Below are 22,109 nucleotides of genomic sequence, written 5' to 3' on the forward strand. Positions count from 1 at the left end.
ATAGAAGAGGACCAAGACCGCCTTTTTTTTTTACCAAAGGTTTTGCAAGGTGTTCCGCAATTGAATCCACATGGCATGTTTACACTTGTCAAAATGATCCAAACTTAGCAAAAAGGTCCTAAAGTCGGGAACAAACAGGTGCAGGTGTAAAAGCCACCTACTGTAAGTGGGCCGCTGCTCCTAGTTCTAGGAAGGTTCCTAGAGGATGGGTCAACCGCTCCAAGGAAAAGCAGTTGAAAATTAGCCGCCTGGCTATGTTTACAGTAATGTTCATTATTGCGCATTGTCCCTCAAACAAACAAATAAATACATGAATAAATTAATGAAGTCATAAATAAATAAAATCAATCAATCAATCAATCCTCCAGGCATGTCAATCATGTGATATTAATTTTTTCCTTTATTAAACTGTTTTTTTTTGTGTGATAACAATGCCAATGAAGAGAAAAACAAAATACTATGGGCCCAGTAAAATAATTACCTGCCACTGACAATACATTCACCCAGCAGCCCATACTGTACTTATCAATAGACCAGGTGCATTGAGTTTGCAACACAGCAGATCAGCATGCATACAAACAAGACAAATCACAAATAGTCAATCATAAAAATAAAAATAAATGCTTTTCTTTTTAAATTGCCTTTAAAACAAAAGAAAACATTTTAAGACAACATCAAAAACACTCATTGTAGCTATAAAAATATACCCAATGTGTCCATGTCTCTGTGGTCAAAAATAAATACTTTGAAACGAAGGTTACAAATTACCTTTAAGTATTATACAGGTCACTTGTGAGCTCCTTACTCTTCCACAGTATATACACAAAGTAAGCACATCTCAGTCTTCCACAGTATAGACCTTATTCGATTGACGTCACTCACATACGGGCACGCCCACTGCCGCCATATTGTCGACATAACGCAGCAGCTCTCAAGTGACAGCCTATGTGGAGCAGCGTTTAGAGGAAGCTAGCCGCTGTTAGCGTTACCTGTATCGTTCCAATTGTGTTCGGATGGTGACCTGCATTACACACGGCTTTAGTAATGACAGCAATAAAGTCCCCGTGGTTTGTTTCTATCTCTACCGTCCACAGACGTGAAGGGAGCGAGATTGGGGATACGTCAGCAGCACAGGAGATGTGTGGATAGTTAGCTGAGATAGTTGAGACAGGTGAAACTTTCTGACAGCTCCTCACAGCAAAGTCTGTTCACCTCGTTCTTATGTTTATTTATTACAGGCATTAACGGCAGCATACAAACAACAACTGTGGGTTTTTTATTGGTGTCATTACCATCGCTATTTAGTAATGGAACAGAAACGACAATAAGGCTGTTACTAGTTGTCAGCTGCAGCGTTGTGTGCACGCAGGACGGTATGTCAACTATATGGTGCCGCCCAGGGTTAGTGAATAAGGTCTATACACACTTAACACACAAAGTAAGCACATCTCAGTGAGTCTACCATGTCAAAAAACTATTTGGTGAAAGCCCATACTGCCCAGTACCCAGTGCCTCTGAAACGCCTCGTTCTCACTCCACAACTCAACAATAATTTGCAGTTGAACATATGGGGGCCACATCTTACGCCCAGTGCAAGTGCAAGGGCAAGTGTTGTAGTTTCTAGCACTCAAAATCTCCCTTTTTTCTTCTAATTACCATTGGGTCACTGAAACACATCCTTTGATGTACTGACCCAGTCACTGGGTCACTGTAACACATCCTTTGATGTACTGACCCAGTGGTAATTAAAAGCATTATCTTTGAATACATGTCTTCAAATGTTCACATTTCAAAGTGGTATTTGTAATTGATTTAAAACAGCCTCGATAGCAGTGTCTATCTCATCTACAGCGCTCTCCATTGTTGTTAGGTCTGGCGCACTTGACAACAGCGTTAGTCCCGCCCGTTGCCCCGTTTATTGGTGCTGATTGGCTAATCGTCAGTCCCCCTCGGCGGCGCTCAGAGAGAGATAAAGTCACGCCCCCTTCCGGTTTATGCATACGAACCAAGGGATTTCATCTGCCATTTATTTTTCCATAGACATTACGTAAAATGCTTATAAAAATAGTTTTACTTGGTCAAACCAAGCCATTCCGCTATAGACCAAAACTAAAAAAAAAAAAAAAACAATGCTGCAGATGATTATTATTATTATTATTTAACTTTCTCATGCAAATCTTCCAACAATCCCTATCAGAGAGCAGGCAGTGTGGGCTTTCAGAGGGATTTGATACTTGACTTGAGTTGTGCCGAGAGTTTACAAGTTTACTCTTTTCAAAACTCCTCCAATGAAGCTAAATGATTGTATGTTCTTTGTACAACTTGGACAAAATCCTGTATTCCTATTGGCTAAGCTCTGCGTCGGAACACACCTCCACATTTTTTATTCTTAGTATGGAACAGAATCTCCTTTATGTATATTCGATTTGTTCAAATGATAAGATTCTATTTGAAATCAAAGGTGGTTGGGAGACTGGTGATCTGCCATTGCCCATAATGCTTATTCCTACTTTTTTGAGAACAGCTGGAGAAAACACTGACATCACATTGTCTTGAGCTGAATCAAAATGACTGACCCATTGGTAAATGATACCCTCTAATGTCAAATAAACCTGCCTAGTTTGCTTAAAAACAGAAAATAAATCTCACATCACATTCAGCATGCTTCAATCTTTGACTCTCTGATGTCACTGTCTTCTCCTTCTTTTTCCTCCTTGAGTTGGGAGTTGAGATATGAGAGCGGGTTGTGGGTCTGCTAGAAGAAAACGGAGGAAACCGTTTTCTCACCGTGTCCAACCTTTAACCCATTGTCCCGTGATGTCATGTCCTCTCCTCGATCCGCGTGCTCTCTCCGGTTTCCAAGCTGCTCTGAATGCTTTTTCAGTAGTACAGCTTCTCCACAATCAAGGCCAAGATGGCCGCTCCCAGCGTAAGCCCAATCGCCAACATCTTCAGTCGCTCCCTGTCCAGACTGTAGGAGCCAATCAGCAAGTGGGATGAGGAGGCGGGCCCTTGGATGCCATTGCCCAAGAGGGTAGTCTGTTCCTGTGGGGTAACACAAAGGAAAATAGAGTTCAGTTCAGATGAGTGTTGGCTGGTCATTTATAGCTTGGTAAAAACCATCCTGGTCACATGACTGCCAGCCACACATCGATTTCCTGAAACTACAATGTAACCGGCCAATCAGGGCAAAACTGTAACAGTGTCTCCCGAAGCAACAAGCAGTAACGTTAACGTTAGTAGAGTAAACACAGCTGTATGCAGTTATTGCAGAAATAGACCCATTAACAATTAAACCAGAACAATTATGCACCAGCGGAGTTTATCGGTGGAAAAGACGTTTTCGCCGTTCTTCCGACTGAATTTGGCGATGCTAATTGACTGAAGTTGTCTGTCAAGGCAAGTACTCCCGCCCACTGAAATCACTGTGGACAGGCTGGAGGCCACACTGATATGTAGAGCGAAACAGAACGTGAGATCACGTTATGAGGATATTTTTTTTACCAGGCTAGGTCATTTATTTCTCATGATGTAATAATAATAATAATAATAATAATAATAATAATAATAATAATAATAATAATAATAATAATAATAATGATGTTGTGATACGTCATTGATCCCTTTACAGGGAACTACACACCCTCCACCCCACAGGGAGGGCAGAGGTCAACCTCGTGCAGACAGGAGATGTATCAAGATCATATCTAGAAAGAGTTTGTGCAAATACATCCAGGTAGGATTGGAATGAGATTTTTGGGGGGATGGCAGATAGTTTAGGAAATACAGTTTCCTATACCGTTATGATTAATATCAGTTAAATATGGCTCCATGCCATATCTAGATTCAATCTAGATGACTCCAGGATTAAATAGAGGCCAAAGATAGGTTGAGCTATAAGGTTTCAGATTACATTTTTTGTATCAGCAATGTTACTAGCTACTACCCTTCCCATACACACACACACACACACACACACATGCGCGCACACGCACACGCACGCACACACACGCGCACGCGCACACACACACACACACACACACACACACACACACACACACACACACACACACAAACACACACACACACAGCAGCTCACAGCGAAACTCATGTCCATAATTCATAATTAGGGAATCTTCAGATCAAGTCAATTGGCCGCGGTCACAAATCAAACGGGGAGGTTTGACAGCGGAGTGCTAGTGAGCCAACACATCAGATGCGTGTAATCAGAGAGTCCATTTAGTCCTAATGTGTAGGACCATTAAAAAGACATCCACTACTGAAGGGAAGCCACAGTGAAAGATGGGGGGGCCGAGTCAGGAGAAAAAAACACATTAGTTAACAGTGAAGAGACTAAATTCAGATTTTTCTTTTCTTTTTTCAATATTTTATTTTCAACTTTACTTAGAACAATACACAAACAAAACAAACGAACAGGCTCAGACACAGGAAAGGAAAAGAAAGTAAAGCATACATATAATATCGACACTCAAAATTACAACGTTCTGCTACTATCCTCATAGCATCCTTATGTGCTTAAGAGATGTTGTGCATGGGGTCCCACGCAAGGGGTCCATGAGGAACCAGCCAGGCAAATCACCTGCCGCCCCTAACCTCATTGAGGTAGGCTAGAAACGGGTCCCAGATAGTTAGAATTTTTTTAAGTCATCCGAGCATTGCAGGCCTGAAGGTTGGAGGTATTGAGACGCATATTAGTTTGTACGCTGATGATGTAATATTATACCTACATAATTCAGAAGAATCGATCCCCCCTCTCCTAGAATTAATCGCCTCCTTCGGTAGGGTGTCCGGATCCACAATCAACTGAACAAAGAGTTACTTTATGCCTCTTTCTGATGTCTTCACTCCCGGTTTCCTGGAAAATCTCCCATTCAAACTGGCTAAGCACGGCCTCACCTATCTTGGCTTGACTATACCCAGGGACCATAAACTAATATTTAAGTTGAATTTTTGTGATTTTGTCTCAAGACTTAAACAATGTATAGAAAACTGGAAAATCCTGCCTTTGTCCATGATTGGCCGTATAAACTCAGTTAAGATGGTTTCACTTCCCAGGTTCCTCTATCTGTGTCAAAACCTCCCCATCTTTCTTACATCGGGTTTTTTCAAAGAACTGGACTCGGAAACTGCTAAAAATATATATATATTTTTTTCTTTTCAATAACACCAGTATTCTGCTATATAGATCAGCTGAGTCATGAGATCCTTGGCCCTGGGTGTCTTCATAAATGATATGCGCTCGCTCTCTCTCTCTCTCTCTCTCTCTCTCTCTCTCTCTCTCTCTCTCTCTCTCTCTCTCTCATATATCTCTCACAAGCACAAAAGCACCTTATGCGGCTGGTAATGATGTTGTAATACTGAATGTTGATAATATGTTTTTTTTTTCTTTTCTTTTCCTGTGTCTGAGCATGTTCGTTTGTCTTATCTGTGCATTGTTCTGAAACATTTTAAATAACATATTGGGGGGCAAAGTATGAATCCTCATTTAAAAAATCCTGAAGTACTTGAGTACTTTCCACCTCTGGGAATGAAATCCCTTATGTCCGTTGCGTTGTTTTTTAGATGACCTGGGGAAGCGCAGCACGTGCACTTTGTAGTCAGGAGGACGTGGGCTGTTAGCTGTGAGCTACATTTGCTAACTAAGTGTTCGCCAGGCTCAAAACGCCACCCATAATAACTTTAACCAGTTTGAGTCACGCTCTTTGCATAAAGCCCACCAGCTTTGATATCCGTTGGCTAGTTGTTGATATTAGAACAATATTGTGGCTTCTAAACTACCATTTTGGAGATGCGGGGAGACTGTCATGTTTCTCTGTTTCTGGTATTTCTGCTTTCGGTGACGAATCCATCCATCCCATATGTGCATCCAGAAAATGTTCAGCCCCCTTGAACTTTGTGTCCATCAAAACGTATGCACATTTGCTGGAGACATCAGTGCTCCATGGACGGACAGCTGTCTTTGAAAATGAATGGAAGTGAAGATATGAATGAACGCAGACGGACAGACACCACAGATTTTCAACCAGATTTGTATCATTACAACATCAGTATTATATCAGAAAACTGTAAACAGTTTTGCAGTCATTCATTTAGTTTGACAGTTATTAAACTAAACTATTAAACTATTTTCAGACGGCAGCCCGTCTTTATTGTCACACAACACACTACAACACATGCATGCGGCCACTACACACACTCATGCTGATGGTGGCCGGTGAAATATGTCCTCTGCATTTGACCCATCCAGGCTTGTCCTTTCCTCCAGGGGGCAGGCCAGGAGCAGTGGTCGCTTTCTCGTACAGCGCCCGGGGACCAACTTCGGATGTTGTCGTCACTGGTCGGATGACGATGACGATCTGATCTTCTGCATGTTTTTAGTGGGGGGGTTATATACGGAGGAACCCCCTGGGGGAGCACGGGGAGAACATGCAAACTCCACACAGACAGAAAGGCCCTTACGACGAGATACCCCACCTGGGCAGTAGGCACTGAAGATATGGGGGGGGAACACAACCACAGCGCCCACAGTGTCCCAGGCGAGAATCGAACTCAGGACCTTCTGACTGTGAGGCGACAGCTCTACCACTGAGCCACCGTGCCCCCGTATTGAGATTTGATACAGATATAGTTAATACAGACATTGTCAATTGACACAAACTGTAGTTGAGAAGGTGCATGGATTGTAATGGAGCTAATGCAAGTTGGCTAACAAAGTGAACACTGCCTGAAGCAAGTCGCTGTAACAAGATAGCGATTGTGTTTGAGTTGAACTCATGGCATCGGCTGCACATGGCCTTGCTGCGGCGTTTTCTTATCTTCTTTGTTGAAAGTTCGGTACAAGTGCTAGTGTGCATATTTCGAGTGGGTTGTGTGTCTGGCACGCCGTCAAGAGCCGTGCATGCAGATGTGCCCCGCGGTGTCGCTCTGCCAATCATCCTGAAACTACACTGAGAGAAGCTGGCTGTGAGGACAGATCCACTGAAACACCTGTCTCTGTGAGGACAGATCCACTGAAACACCTGTCTCTGTGAGGACAGAGCCGCTGAAACACGTCTCTGTGAGGACAGAGCCGCTGAAACAACTGTTTCTGAGGACAGAGACACTGAAACACGTCTCTGTGAGGACAGAGCCGCTGAAACACCTGTCTCTGTGAGGACAGAGACACTGAAACACATCTCTGAGGACAGAGCTGCTGAAACACATGTCTCTCTGAGGACAGAGCTGCTGAAACACATGTCTCTGTGAGGACAGAGCTGCTGAAACACATGTCTCTGTGAGGACAGAGCTGCTGAAACACATGTCTCTCTGAGGACAGAGCCGCTGAAACACCTGTCTCTCTGAGGACAGAGCTGCTGAAACACATGTCTCTGTGAGGACAGAGCTGCTGAAACACATGTCTCTCTGAGGACAGAGCTGCTGAAACACCTGTTTCTGAGGACAGAGCCGCTGAAACACCTGTCTCTGTGAGGACAGAGCTGCTGAAACACCTGTCTCTGTGAGGACAGAGCTGCTGAAACACCTGTCTCTCTGAGGACAGAGCCGCTGAAACACATGTCTCTGTGAGGACAGAGCCGCTGAAACACCTGTCTCTCTGAGGACAGAGCCGCTGAAACACCTGTCTCTGTGAGGACAGAGCTGCTGAAACACCTGTCTCTGTGAGGACAGAGCTGCTGAAACACATGTCTCTGTGAGGACAGAGCTGCTGAAACACATGTCTCTGTGAGGACAGAGCTGCTGAAACACATGTCTCTCTGAGGACAGAGCCGCTGAAACACCTGTCTCTCTGAGGACAGAGCCGCTGAAACACCTGTCTCTCTGAGGACAGAGCCGCTGAAACACCTGTCTCTCTGAGGACAGAGCCGCTGAAACACCTGTCTCTCTGAGGACAGAGCTGCTGAAACACATGTCTCTGTGAGGACAGAGCTGCTGAAACACATGTCTCTCTGAGGACAGAGCTGCTGAAACACCTGTTTCTGAGGACAGAGCCGCTGAAACACCTGTCTCTGTGAGGACAGAGCTGCTGAAACACCTGTCTCTGTGAGGACAGAGCTGCTGAAACACCTGTCTCTCTGAGGACAGAGCCGCTGAAACACATGTCTCTGTGAGGACAGAGCCGCTGAAACACCTGTCTCTCTGAGGACAGAGCCGCTGAAACACCTGTCTCTGTGAGGACAGAGCTGCTGAAACACCTGTCTCTCTGAGGACAGAGCTGCTGAAACACCTGTCTCTGTGAGGACAGAGCCGCTGAAACACATGTCTCTGAGGACAGAGCTGCTGAAACACCTGTCTCTGTGAGGACAGAGCCGCTGAAACACATGTCTCTGAGGACAGAGCTGCTGAAACACCTGTCTCTGTGAGAAAAGAGCCGGTGAAACACCTGTCTCTGTGAGGACAGAGCCGCTGAAACACCTGTCTCTGTGAGGACAGAGCTGCTGAAACACCTGTCTCTGTGAGGACAGAGCCGCTGAAACACCTGTCTCTGTGAGGACAGAGCCGCTGAAACACCTGTCTCTGTGAGGACAGAGCCGCTGAAACACCTGTCTCTGTGAGGACAGAGCCGCTGAAACACCTGTCTCTGAGGACAGAGACACTGAAACACATCTCTGAGGACAGAGCAGCTGAAACACATGTCTCTGTGAGGACAGAGCCACTGAAACACATCTCTGTGAGGACAGAGCCGCTGAAACACATCTCTGTGAGGAGAGAGACACTGAAACACATCTCTGAGGACAGAGCAGCTGAAACACATGTCTCTGTGAGGACAGAGCCACTGAAACACATCTCTGTGAGGACAGAGCCGCTGAAACACGTCTCTGTGAGGAGAGAGACACTGAAACACATCTCTGAGGACAGAGCCGGTGAAACATGTCTCTGTGAGGACAGAGCCGGTGAAACACCTTTCTCTGTGAGGCAGAGCATGTGAGCGGAGCGGGGGGATCTTGGCTTGAGTGGTGAGCGGGGACCAGAGTGGTACCGGAGTGAAAGTTGGAGCGGCACCGATCAATTAACACCGATCACCCACTCAGTCCCGCTCCAGTTTCGATCACAACATGTTCGAAACAGAATGCATGGTGCGTGGCCATGTGCACGCCCACTATTTTCTTGCCAGCTGCGGCGAGACGAGAAGGAAGAGAAACGAACATGCAGCCGACTCTGCTGAGATCATGTTATTTGTAGTGAGCAATGCCCATTGCCCAGGCGTTTAAACGCAAATTAAAACACCCTGGCCTCTTTTTCGTTTTTCTTCTTTTGAGCGGTGAGTGCGAGTGGGTGAAATCTGTATGGAGCGGTCTGGAGCGGAGCGGCCGGGAGCGGCCTTGAGCGCTGGAGCGGGTGGACAGGGCCGCTCCGGGAGCGAGGAGCAGTAATTATCATCGCTCCGCTCACATGCTCTGCTGTGAGGACAGAGCTGCTGAAACACCTGTCTCTGTGACGACAGAGCTGCTGAAACACATGTCTCTGTGAGGACAGAGCCGCTGAAACACATGTCTCTCTGAGGACAGAGCCGCTGAAACACATGTCTCTCTGAGGACAGAGCCGCTGAAACACCTGTCTCTCTGAGGACAGAGCCGGTGAAACACATGTCTCTCTGAGGACAGAGCCGCTGAAACACCTGTCTCTCTGAGGACAGAGCCGCTGAAACACCTGTCTCTCTGAGGACAGAGCCGGTGAAACACATGTCTCTCTGAGGACAGAGCCGCTGAAACACCTGTCTCTGTGAGGACAGAGCCGCTGAAACACGTCTCTCTGAGGACAGAGCCGCTGAAACACCTGTCTCTGTGAGGACAGAGCCGCTGAAACACCTGTCGCTCTGAGGACAGAGCCGGTGAAATGTCTCTCTGAGGACAGAGCTGCTGAAACACATGTCTCTCTGAGGACAGAGCCGCTGAAACACCTGTCTCTCTGAGGACAGAGCCGGTGAAACACCTGTCTCTCTGAGGACAGAGCCGGTGAAACACATGTCTCTCTGAGGACAGAGCCGCTGAAACACATGTCTCTCTGAGGACAGAGCCGCTGAAACACCTGTCTCTCTGAGGACAGAGCCGCTGAAACACCTGTCTCTCTAAGGACAGAGCCGCTGAAACACCTGTCTCTCTGAGGACAGAGCCGGTGAAACACATGTCTCTCTGAGGACAGAGCCGCTGAAACACCTGTCTCTGTGAGGACAGAGCCGCTGAAACACGTCTCTCTGAGGACAGAGCCGCTGAAACACATGTCTCTCTGAGGACAGAGCCGCTGAAACACGTCTCTCTGAGGACAGAGCCGCTGAAACACCTGTCTCTGTGAGGACAGAGCCGCTGAAACACGTCTCTCTGAGGACAGAGCCGCTGAAACACCTGTCTCTCTGAGGACAGAGCCGCTGAAACACCTGTCTCTCTGAGGACAGAGCCGCTGAAACACCTGTCTCTCTGAGGACAGAGCCGCTGAAACACCTGTCTCTCTGAGGACAGAGCCGCTGAAACTCGTCTCTGTGAGGACAGAGCCGCTGAAACACATGTCTCTCTGAGGACAGAGCCGCTGAAACACGTCTCTCTGAGGACAGAGCTGCTGAAACACCTGTCTCTCTGAGGACAGAGCCGCTGAAACTCGTCTCTGTGAGGACAGAGCCGCTGAAACTCGTCTCTCTGAGGACAGAGCCGCTGAAACTCGTCTCTGTGAGGACAGAGCTGCTGAAGTACTCTGTAGTATTGATGGGATTCAGCTGCTGTCTAAAACACATTTGAATGTTGATAGCGGGCGCTATTCCCCTCTCCTTTTCAGCCATTAACTCATTGAATGCCAGCCACTTTTGGAGAACGGACGCTCCCAGTGCCAGAGTTTCAGAGCGTTTTCAGTGATTTCTCGAGGCCCACAGAATATTGTGTGATATTACTATGTAAACACTGAACACGCACAAAGAACGATGAGACTCTATTCTATCATCTGCAAAAAAAAGTATATTGATCCCATTTTCCGTTCTTTAGTTATGAGCCGGAGAAAATAGCTTGATTCATCCAAAAACATCAATTTTTTTCTAGAAGCTGAGATAATTGGCCTTTTGTGAAATTAAACATTTCAAGCACATCACTGACTCTGAAGCTTGCTGCTGGTGGGCATCGGATATTCTGGCTTGCGTTTGTCAATCCTGTCCTGCTGCCTGGGTCTGTCTGGGTGTTGCGTGCTGCTCTGCGTGCCCCCCCCCCCGCCCCGCCCCGCCCCGCCCCGCCTCGCCTCAACTGCACACTCCTCCTCCTGTCTGTGGTGGCTCTCTGCTGAGTTTGCTGTGCCACCCGCGACATCCAGCTTTTTTACAGCGTTCCGCGTGTGTTTGTCACCGGCAACGATGCTTCCAGTTGAGAATAACAACTCCACGGTGTGGATGTGCTGTCGTGCTGTCGCAACCGACACGGAGCGGCTCAATTGTGGGAGCAGATTGGCTGCTGCAGGCACAGCTGCAGTAACGTGCTTCAGCATATCGATGCATACGGATGCGATGCGATTTCCGTTTCCATAACGACTTCTTCTTTGTTTTTTCCTTGCCTTTCTGTTATGTGGAGAGCACTGTCGCCACCTAAGGGTTCTGTAAAATAGGTTATAGACCTCCAATAGCTATAATATTTGTACAGGAGAGGCAGAAGGCTTTGATCGACGCCCCACCGTCAAAAAACGCAATTGACGAACATGTCCGTCCTTGGCACTCTACGTCACTACTTGAAATGACGAACATGTCCGTCCATGGCATTCAATGAGTTAACATTGCATTTCATGACACATTTATTTTGTGTTATCATTTCTGACAATGATAGCTTGGGTGGGGGAATTTTCCATCAAGCCAAGGCAGACACAAACCCCACAACACCCCCAAAACTCCACTTGCAGCCTTTAATTTGAGCATTACAAAACAGGGTGAGAGAGAGTGGGACTCCGCTCTCCAGAGACTCTATCAGCACCTCTGGGTGCAGTGGGGATCGATCTGGGCGACCTTGTGAGGTGTCCGATACTTCGCCTCCCGCATGACAGCCTGTGAGACGCCTTATCGCCGGGCAGGTGGATTATGCATGGCCATATTGAGCAATTGATTAGGGGCTTTCCAGACTAACCTTTAATCAAGTCCACCAGGGATTTGCCTTTCATATTTTTTTTAGTTTGATCTCCATCTCACTTAATTGAGGGAGAAGTTGAATCCTTGACTGTGTACATGCTGTAGCCCTATCTAATGTATCGCTTATTTTCTCTGCAGCAGAAGTCTTGTAAATGTTTAAAGACGCCCTAAAGTCATGTTTCAAGATTTGTATAAAATACTCTACTTCGAATAATGTGTCTGATGGTTTTTCCCCACAAAAAAGGTTAAATTATATTGTTCAAATCCTTAAAAGGACTTCCCCTCCTCCCTCATTTAAAAGTCCAAAGCAACCAATCATGTTATCTAGAACATAACTAGCCAATCACAGCATACAACATGGGCTTTTCAACACATTCTCACTCATGACAAAGTGACGACAAGGGTTCCTGAGCGATCTGCAGTATATGACGAGGTGGGAGTGGAGAAAAAGAGTGATCGCAGGACCGGGTGTTTGTGAGCAGGCTGAATTCTGAACCATCTGGAGTCTATGGAGGGAGCGGGAGGTGATGCCGGTGAGGAGGGAGTTGCAGTAGTCAAGGCGGGAGGAGATGAAGGCCTGGATGATGGATTCAGCAGCAGGGGGGAGAGAGTGTCTGATTTTGGCAATATTGCAGAGTTGGAAGTAAGAAGTCTTGATGATGGAGCTGCTATGCTAACAGTGACTGTGCTAACCAGCACAGCCACAAGCGTCCACCGAGGAGAAGAGGGAAGCGTGGAGGCGTCCTGGTACGACTACGACAGAGGAAACATCGCTCTCCGCTTCCCAGCATAATCCTGTCTAACGTCCGTTCCTTGGTCAACAAACAGGACGAATTGGCCACTCTTATCCGTGCCAAGCGTGACGCTGCAAACAGCTCGGTGCTCTGTTTTACCGAAACATGGCTGGATGAGAACATACCAGACTCTGGAGTCTCTCTACCTGGCTTCTCACTTCTCCGAGCCGATCGTACGGAGGACTCTATGAAGAAAAAAGGTGGGGGAGTCTGCTTTTACATCAACCAGAGATGGTGTTCTGATTCAACCATTCTATTTCGGTCCTGCTCTCCGGAGCTTGAGACGCTATTTGTCAGATGCAGGCCTTTTTATCTACCGAGAGACTTTGCCTCAGTTATCCTGGTCGCGGTCTATATTCCCCCCAGCGCCGGAGCTAAGGACGCCTGCAAGCAGCTGGCAATGCAAATCACGGCAGTGGAGAACTCTAACCCGGACTCAGTGGTTTTATTATTAGGAGATTTTAATCATGTGAACGTGAAGAAGTCACTCCCCAAGTACAGGCAACAAATTCGCGTCGCCACCAGAGGAGACAAGACATTAGACCACTGCTACTGTGTCATCCCCGACGCTTACCACTCTGTAGCGTGGCCGCCATTGGGTCAGTCGGACCACAACACCGTCTTCCTCATTCCCAGGTATCGTCAAAAACTGAAAGCCGTTAAACCAACTAAAAGAACTGTGAAACAATGGTCAGATGAAGCACGCGACTGCCTAAAGGACTGTTTTGACTCCACAGACTGGTCTGTTTTTAAAGACAATGATCTAGATGAATACTCTGATGCTGTGACCTCATATATCCACTTTGTGGAAGATATCTGCATTCCCTCTAAGACTGTGTCTGTCTATAGTAACAACAAACCGTGGTTTAGCAAGGAGATTAAACTACTTTACCTAGAGAGAAAGAAGGCTTTTCAGTCCAGGGACACGGCCCAATATAAAATTGCCAAGTATAAAATTGAAAACGCAGTTAAGAAGGCTAAAGCCAGCTACAAGGCCAAACTAGAATCTAAACTAAATGCCAACGACAGTAAGGGAGTTTGGCATAGCCTAAAACAAATCACAAATTATAAAACTAATCATGCCGTCCTAGACGACGAACCCCTCACTCCCTAACAAATTGAATGAGTTCTACTGTAGATTTGAGGCTCAGCCTATGGCTGACTCTAGCTTTTCCAGCTCCACTGTGCCTCTAGATCCTCCGTTCCTGATAGAGGAACATGAAGTTAGGAACCTGCTAAAATGTCAGAACTCTAGAAAGGCAGCTGGTCCCGACCTGGAAGTGGTGCGCAGACGAATTGTCTCTGGTTTTTACTGACATTTTCAATTTGTCCCTTAATGCGTGTAAAGTCCCTGCTTGTTTTAAATCAGCTATAATTGTTCCTGTACCAAAGAAAACAAATGTTAGCTGTTTAAACGATTACAGACCTGTGGCTTTGACTTCTGTAATTATGAAGGTATTTGAAAAGCTAGTAGCCAAGTATCTGTCTAATGTGACACTTGATTCGTTTCAATTTGCATATAGGAAGAAGAGGTCTGTAGAGGATGCTGTATCCCTCTGTATCCATTCCATCCTGCAGCACCTTGAGGCCAATTCTACTTATGCACGCATTTTGTTTATTGATTTTAGTTCTGCTTTTAATAATATAATACCAGCTAGGCTGTGCGACAAACTCCTTCAGATGGGCGTTAACAAGTCCATGTGTGATTGGATATTTGACTTTCTGACCAACAGGTCACAAGTGGTCAGAGTCAATAACAGGCTATCCAAGCCACTGCCCATTAGCATGGGTGCTCCCCAGGGTTGTGTTTTGTCCTCTTTACTTTATTTATTTTATACCAACGACTGCATCTCGCTTTCCGACTTAGTCAAAATATTTAAATTTGCGGATGACACCACTGTGACAGGTCTGATCTCCTGTAATGATGAAACAGCTTACAGAGCAGAAGTCTCTTCACTTGTCGAGTGGTGTGCCCAGAACAACTTAACCCTCAACATCTCCAAAACCAAGGAGATGATTGTGGATTTCCGCAAAAATAAAGCTGAACTCCAGCCTTTAATCATAAATGATCAGGCTGTTGAGAAGGTGGAAAGTTTCAAATTCCTGGGGACCACGATTTCCTCTTCTCTTAAATGGAACGTCAATGTGAGCCTTATCGTAAAGAAAGCCCACCAACGTTTGTTCTTCCTGAGGCAACTCAGGAAATTCAAAGTCTCAAAGATAGGGATGTGTCACTTCTACCGAGCTATGATAGAGAGTGTGCTCACATTCTCTATCACAGTTTGGTTTGGTAATTGTTCAGCTGAAGACAGAGAAGAGCTGAACAGGGTCGTGAAAACGGCATCGAAGATCGTAGGTAAGGATTTGCCGAGATTATGCAATATTTATAACGAGCGCATATTGAAGCTAGGGCTGAAGATAATAAGGGACCCCTCCCATCCAGCCAATGCTCTCTTTGCCACCCTTCCTTCGGGAAGAAGGGTACGCAGCATCAAATGCCGAACCACTCGTCTGCGTAACAGCTCGTACCCTGAAGCAGTGAGGGCCCTTAACTCCTCCTCAGTTCAGTTCACCACCCCAATTTAATTTGACCCCCTGGTCTTTTAATGCACCAGACACTTTAATGCATTGTGCACTTTTTTTGGTTGCACTAGCCGCCTGTGCCTACCCTGCACTGTACACTGTATTGCATACTGTTTTGCATTTTGCAGTTGTTTTTGATTGCATGTTCCTACTTTTTATACATTGCAGCAGATGTGTAGTTGTATTGTCTGTCTCTCATGGTCTGTTACTGTGATTGTTTTGTCTGTTTGAGCATGCCAAGACAAATTCCAATCAATTTTGGTTGATATGGCAATAAAACTATTGAATCTTGAATCTTGAATCTTGACATGGGGATCAAATGAGAGGGTGGGGTCCAGGATGAAGCCCAGGTTGCGAGCCAGGGGGGAGGGGGTGATGGTTGTGTCCTCAATGGTGAGTATGATGGGTCCGGTTTTGCTGTGTGGATTTAGTGCCGAACAGAAGTAGTGCTGTCTTGTCACTTTGAGGAAGTTGTGGGTCAGCCAGGTTTTTATTGTGGATATCGTCGCTGTTGTGCCAGGACCTTGAATGTCCCTTTTTTCACTTTTTTACTTTATGTCATAAATCAGTGCCATTGGTCACCCTTCTCTGTGTGGTTTTTACCAAATGCAACCAATGGAAAAGCATTAAAACGAGCTTGTGAGTAAATCTCGTAACGCCATTCGCCCTCAATCTGTCAGTCAAACCTCGAAATTCGTCCCCTACCTCCATCTGTACCCCCCCACGCAGGACACTAAACCCGGAAAAGTCACACGGCAGACGTGCTGTGTATTTCTGATATCATTTTGTTTAATCCTGGCTTCCCTGACGTGAATAGATCAATAAAATGTTTTCCAGTTATTCCTAGGCTGCGAACTTGTTTTAACATGCAAATCGGAGTGTTTTCTGACGAGAATAAAGTAACGTTAACGCTACGTTGTCAGACTATTCTCACCCCATGCGAAAGCCCCGCCTCGGCCATGATGAGAGGCGAGGGGCGCGCTGTTGCTCCTGCGCGCGCCCCCGCGGCCCGAAGCTTGGGGCTCGTGCATGAGCATACGACTCTCTCCCGCCTGACTGGCCGGGAGAAAGTGCTTCTAAGTCGGACTGATAATATAAACAACATAATTTGAGCGTATCCAGGTAAGATATTAATAAAGTAATGACACATTCAGCGGGAAACTAACTATAATTAAGACATGTGCCAACTTTGACGACGTTTGGTTCAGTATTTTAAGAGCAAACAGGTTTTTTTAACTTCCTGAAAAGTTGCTGTTTTGGAGATTCGAGGTCCTGGAACGACAGCGACGATATGCAGGTTTCAATGTGGGTGAGGGGTAGGTTCTGAATGGATTTTGTGCTGATGTAGATCTGGGTATCGTCGGTGTGGCAGTGGAAGTCCAGGTTGAATTTGTGGATGATGTGACCAAGGGGGAGTATGTAAAAGATGAAGAGCAGGGGGCCAAGGACTGAGCCTTGGGGGTCCCCCTGCATGACAGGAGAGGGTGGTGTGACCACAGAGGGAGATGAACTGTTGTCTGTCAGTGAGGTAGGTGAGCCAGTCCAGTGCGGTGTCCTCAACACTCAGTTGGCACAGCCTTTGGAGGAGGATGGAATGACACACTGTATTAAAGGCTGCGCTGAGGTCTAGTATAGTATCAGGATGTTGAGGGCACCTGAGTCTGCAGAGATGAGTAGATCGTTGATGACCTTGGCCAGGGCACTCTCGGTGCTGTGAAATGGACGGAAGCCGGACTGAAGGGGTTCATAGAGGTTATTGGATTGGAGATGGGAGTGGAGTTGGGTGGCGACAATGCGTTCGAGGGTTTTGAAAAGGAAAGGTAGGTTGGAGTTAGGGCGCCATGAATGGCTTGCCATTACATTCAAGAAAAAAATATTAAATCTCCCACTCTTCTAAAAACATCCTGTGTTCGTCTTCATATTTGTGCTTACTTTTACATTTTCCCTGCCATTTTTAGAGAAAACTTGCCTTAAAAGAAAATGTTGGAAAACCCAATAGTGAAATCACATTATTATTATTTTCTTCCATTTTCCCCATTTCCAAGGTGATTGGTTAAGATTAGCTGCCTTTTTTGCTTTCCATTTCCAAGGTATGTGATTGGTTTGAAGTGGTTGGCTCTCACACTGAAGCACTGCTATACATAAACATGGCCTGTATGTAGTGTTAGAAACACACTCACATACAATTTGATGTGAATTGAAGAGCCGCATAAGAACGAGCAAAGAGCCGCATACGGCTCGAGATCCTTGGATTGGCCATCCCAATGTATGGTCTCTCCTGATTCTAAATAGAATCGCTTGGTTAGACCAAGTCAAACTATTTCCTAAGCATTTTACCAAATGGAAAATAAATGGAGGATTGGTTCATATGCCACGGGCGTGACTTTAGCTCTCTATACACCTACACGTCACGTGTTATTTTAGCGTGTGCGTGAGCAGCTGCACGCCGTGTGTCCTGGCTCTCTCCATCCTCTCCTCCTCCGCTCTCCTCTGAATGGCTGCCTGTGTTAGCCCACACAATGGCTGCAGGATCCTATGACCGCCACCGCCTGTGTGACACATCCACCCGTCACTTATGGTAAGGGCCGCGGACAATAGGCCAACGCCTGCATGACACATAGAGACACTGCAGCGCGCATCACACTTCCAAAGCCACGTCCACCATTGGGGAAACCGGGATCGCTAGTTCAAAGGCAAAAGCAGTCGTCGGGAAGAAATCTGAACAGATATGGACAGCCTCACAAGGTTTTCAAACAGACAAATCTGTCAACGAATGACTTCAGCACACTGCCTCCGACAGAGAGCAGAATGTATAATGAAAAAAACAAACTTAAAGGCCTCCATCAATGTCCTTTTTCATTCATGTTACTCCAAGCTGGAAAAGGATCCCACACAGTGGCCTGACATGAAATACTTCGACATTTTCCAGTAACGTTACTTAAATCAATCACGATAATGTATTGATATTAATTTCACTTCATATTTAAAAATCTGAAATGCAACAATGCATTTCAGACTAGTTTGAGTGAGTTTGAGTGACTGATGTGGCATTGCTGTTAAAGTGGATTGATGCTAAGTTAACTATCGTCAAATAACAAATCTGTGAGATTTCGCATTACTTTTGCACCCTGTAGCCTACTGGCAGTCAATACAGAGCAAAATATCCTGAGACCATCACACATCACATCACACTCATCTGTTTTATAGCGAGGAACTGACTGGCTCAGTGCTCTCTCCTCCGTTGGCTTCCTTTTTTTGCTCGGGAGTACAAAAAACTTTAATTTGGGATTTTCTTTTTTACATTTGTGGTCTGTGCAGCCCACCACACAGACAGCTTTTAGCCATGTTCAAGGGAAATGACGCGGGTGTATGGAAGTGAATGGAGAGCTTTCCCCAATGATGGGTGTGGCCTATTTCATGCAGTGTCTCTATCCAGCAGTCACTTATGGTAAGTAAGGGTCACGGACTAGGTGGAGATGATGCAGTGTCTCTATCCAGCAGTCACTTATGGTAAGGACTAGGACTAGGTGGAGATGGTCTGGCTGACGCGGCCGCTTGATGTGAGGTGAACGCAAAGTGGGAGGTGACCCTCCGCAGGGGGGGGGGCTCCAAGCAGTTTCAGGGGAGATGACATTAGTTATCAAAAGGAGATCTCATAGAATAGCCTGTGATTTGGTTAAAGAGATAGTTCAGAGATACAGTAGTTTTGGTTAATTTGACTGTTTTTCCTACTTTCCCAGAGTCAGAAAGTAATAAATGCCTTCAGACAGAACTTTGAATGTCTTTGGTGTCGTCTGAAGTACCGTGTGTCAAATAGTCATACCTAGTGTCCTCTAGAGAGAGAGTGGCGTCAGAGTCATACCTAGTGTCCTCTAGAGAGAGAGTGGCGTCAGAGTCATACCTAGTGTCCTCTAGAGAGAGAGTGGCGTCAGCGGAGGAGCAAAATGCGACACTCATTAGCCAATGAACAGCCAGGAATGGGTCTCGCGCTACTTTTGCATGCTAAAATAAAGCTGATAATGTACAATTTGATTCAAGGGGGGAAAAACCCTTTCAGAGTACAACACAAACTGTCTATTTTGCTGCAACTCGACAGTGCTGCTTAATCCAGGACCTTACTTCCTGGAACTCTTGAGAGTAAAAAACTGGTCCATTGGAGTGAATGGAGATGTCGGAACTCTTCTATTATACGGCTCTGGTCATACCCAGCTATCTGGGTCAACATCATGATCCCATAGACATCCAGGAATTGAGCGAGAGGGGGGAGCCTTTTTCTAAGCTTTGTCTGGGGGGAGCCCACAGTCTCACACTTTGAAAAACCCCTGCTGTAGAAGACACTTGACAGACAGCGAGGCAGCTACTTAACAGCCATGATGTCAAGTTCCCCTGTCACTCCTCATGCGTCTGACACCGAGCCTCTCGTTACAGAATGACGACCATAATGAATGTGTCAGAGTCACTCAACACTGTCACACCTGCTGTACTTGAGAAGGACTCTTCAGCCAGGTTCTGCTCTCAGCCGTTCAAAGTGGCGGGGGGGCGTGTCTGTGTAGTGTAGGGGGCGTCTCTGTGTAGTGTAGGGGGCGTGTCTGTGTAGTGTAGGGGGCGTGTCTGTGTAGTGTCGAGGTAAAAGCACTCCGCCGACAGCGGACAGAGCCTAGGAATCGAGCGCGCGAGATGCCTAGTAAGAAGAAAGTCTAGTGCACTGGCTTGTTCTATGTCTGTGTGTGTGCGTGTGTGTGTGTGTGTGTGTGTGTGTCTCTCTCTCTCTCTCTCTCTCTCTCTCTCTGTCTGTCTGATTCTCGGCCCTCTGTCTATCTGTCTCTCTGTGGGTGTCTTTTAACAACAGGGTGCCTGGAGAGACTGAATAGCACAATCTAAAATCTATTACTACCAGGGAGGATAAGTGAAAATCCAAGTGCCAGTAGGTGAATGTCTGCACAGTGGGAGAGAGGAGGGGAGATGTGGATTACCGCCATAGTTCACCACCTGCTAGCTTGTGCAAGACAGACAGACAGACAGACAGACAGACAGACAGACAGACAGACAACAGACAAATAGACAGACAGACAACAGACAAATAGACAGCATTTCTACTCTGTCTGTGTTCACAGCAGCAGAGCTGCCCCCCCCCCCCCCCCCACACACACACACACACACACACACACACACACACACACACTAGTAAACACTGATAAAACAATTATTTTTTATATATTGTTTATTTTCATTAGTCTATTCCTTTTTTAACTTTTTTAGATTTATTATTTCTTTGGGGGGGGGCTTCAGTTGAATTCAGCTCAAGTATATTTAGTTCAAACAAATCCAGTATTAAAGACACGTTTTTTCAAGTTCAATAAATGCATGAAGGCATTGTGACATCATCAGTGATGCCATCAGAGCAATTCTGATGTCATCAGTGATGCGAAGTTATGACATCATCAGTTTGTGCGAGCCTAGGAATCGAGCGCGCGTAGACCGCGAGATGCCTAATTGCGTTGAATTATCGTGATCTCAATATCAGTCTAAATAATTGTGATTTATTATTACAATGGCGCAGTCCTAACACACACTTAATAATAATAATAGATGGGACTTATATAGCGCTTTTCCAGGGCTCAAAGACGCTTTACAATAGGCTACACAAAAACTAAACACTGGGGGGGGGCGGGGGGTGACGTTAGTAAACATATAACGACAGAGATTACACTAAACACTGAGTACTATGTGGGGGGGGGGGGGCGATAGTGGTGAGACAAGACAGTAGACAGAGACAGCACACAAGCAAGGATGGGGGGAGGGAGCAGAGGGACTAAGGGAAGGCGGTGGAAAAGAGATGGGTTTTGAGGCGGGAGTGGAAGACTGTGAGGGACTCTGAGGTTCTGATTTCTTGGGGAAGGGCGTTCCAGAGTCTGGGAGCTGCCCGAGAGAAAGCTCTGTCCCCAAAGCTGCGGAGTTTGGACTTGGGGGTGGAAAGGAGGTCGGCTGAGGAGGATCTGAGGGACCGGGAGGGTTGGTAGGGGGAGAGGAGGTCTGTGAGGTAAGGGGGGGCCAGTTGATGAAGGGCTTTGTAGGTGATGACCAGGATTTTGTAGTTGATGCGGTAGGGGATGGGAAGCCAGTGGAGTTCTTTGAGGACAGGGGTGATGTGGTGCCAGGATTTGGTGTGGGTGAGGAGTCGAGCTGCTGCATTCTGAACCAGTTGGAGTCTGTTGATGAGGGTGGAGTTGATGCCGTGAAGGAGTGAGTTGCAGTAGTCCAGGCGGGAGGAGATGAAGGCGTGAATGAGTTTCAGCAGTGGAGTGTGAGAGGGAGGGGCGAATTTTGGCAATATTACGGAGGTGGTAGAAGGAGGATTTGACGATTTGACGGATGTGGGGTTCAAGGGAAAGGGTGGGGTCGATGATGACGCCGAGATTGCGTGCCTGGGAGGAAGGGGAAACAGTGGTGTTATCGATGGTGAGGGTGGGGTTGTTGGTTTTGGAGAGAGTGGACTTGGAGCCGATGAGGAGAAGTTCTGTTTTATCACTGTTGAGTTGTAGAAAATTTTCTTGCATCCAGGAATTGATAGCAGACAGGCAGGAGTTGATGTGGGAGAGGGGTGGGTTGTGGGGGGAGGTGGTGCTGAG

General features: G+C 46.5%; 1 protein-coding gene across 1 annotated transcript in view; it reads right to left on the minus strand.

The window, feature by feature from the left end:
- Positions 1-515: 515 nt before the first annotated feature.
- The window catches only part of cdkal1 (CDK5 regulatory subunit associated protein 1-like 1), a 689,646-nt gene continuing 668,052 nt past the window's right edge, over positions 516-22,109 (minus strand). The window contains exon 15 of the mRNA XM_083636399.1: positions 516-3,045. Coding sequence (XP_083492525.1) covers positions 2,881-3,045 — 165 coding nt within the window. The 3' untranslated portion in view covers positions 516-2,880. The remainder of the gene's footprint in view (positions 3,046-22,109) is intronic.

This window comes from Poromitra crassiceps (genome assembly GCF_964638095.1).
Source record: "Poromitra crassiceps genome assembly, chromosome: 1".
In the NCBI taxonomy this organism is placed as follows: domain Eukaryota; kingdom Metazoa; phylum Chordata; class Actinopteri; order Beryciformes; family Melamphaidae; genus Poromitra; species Poromitra crassiceps.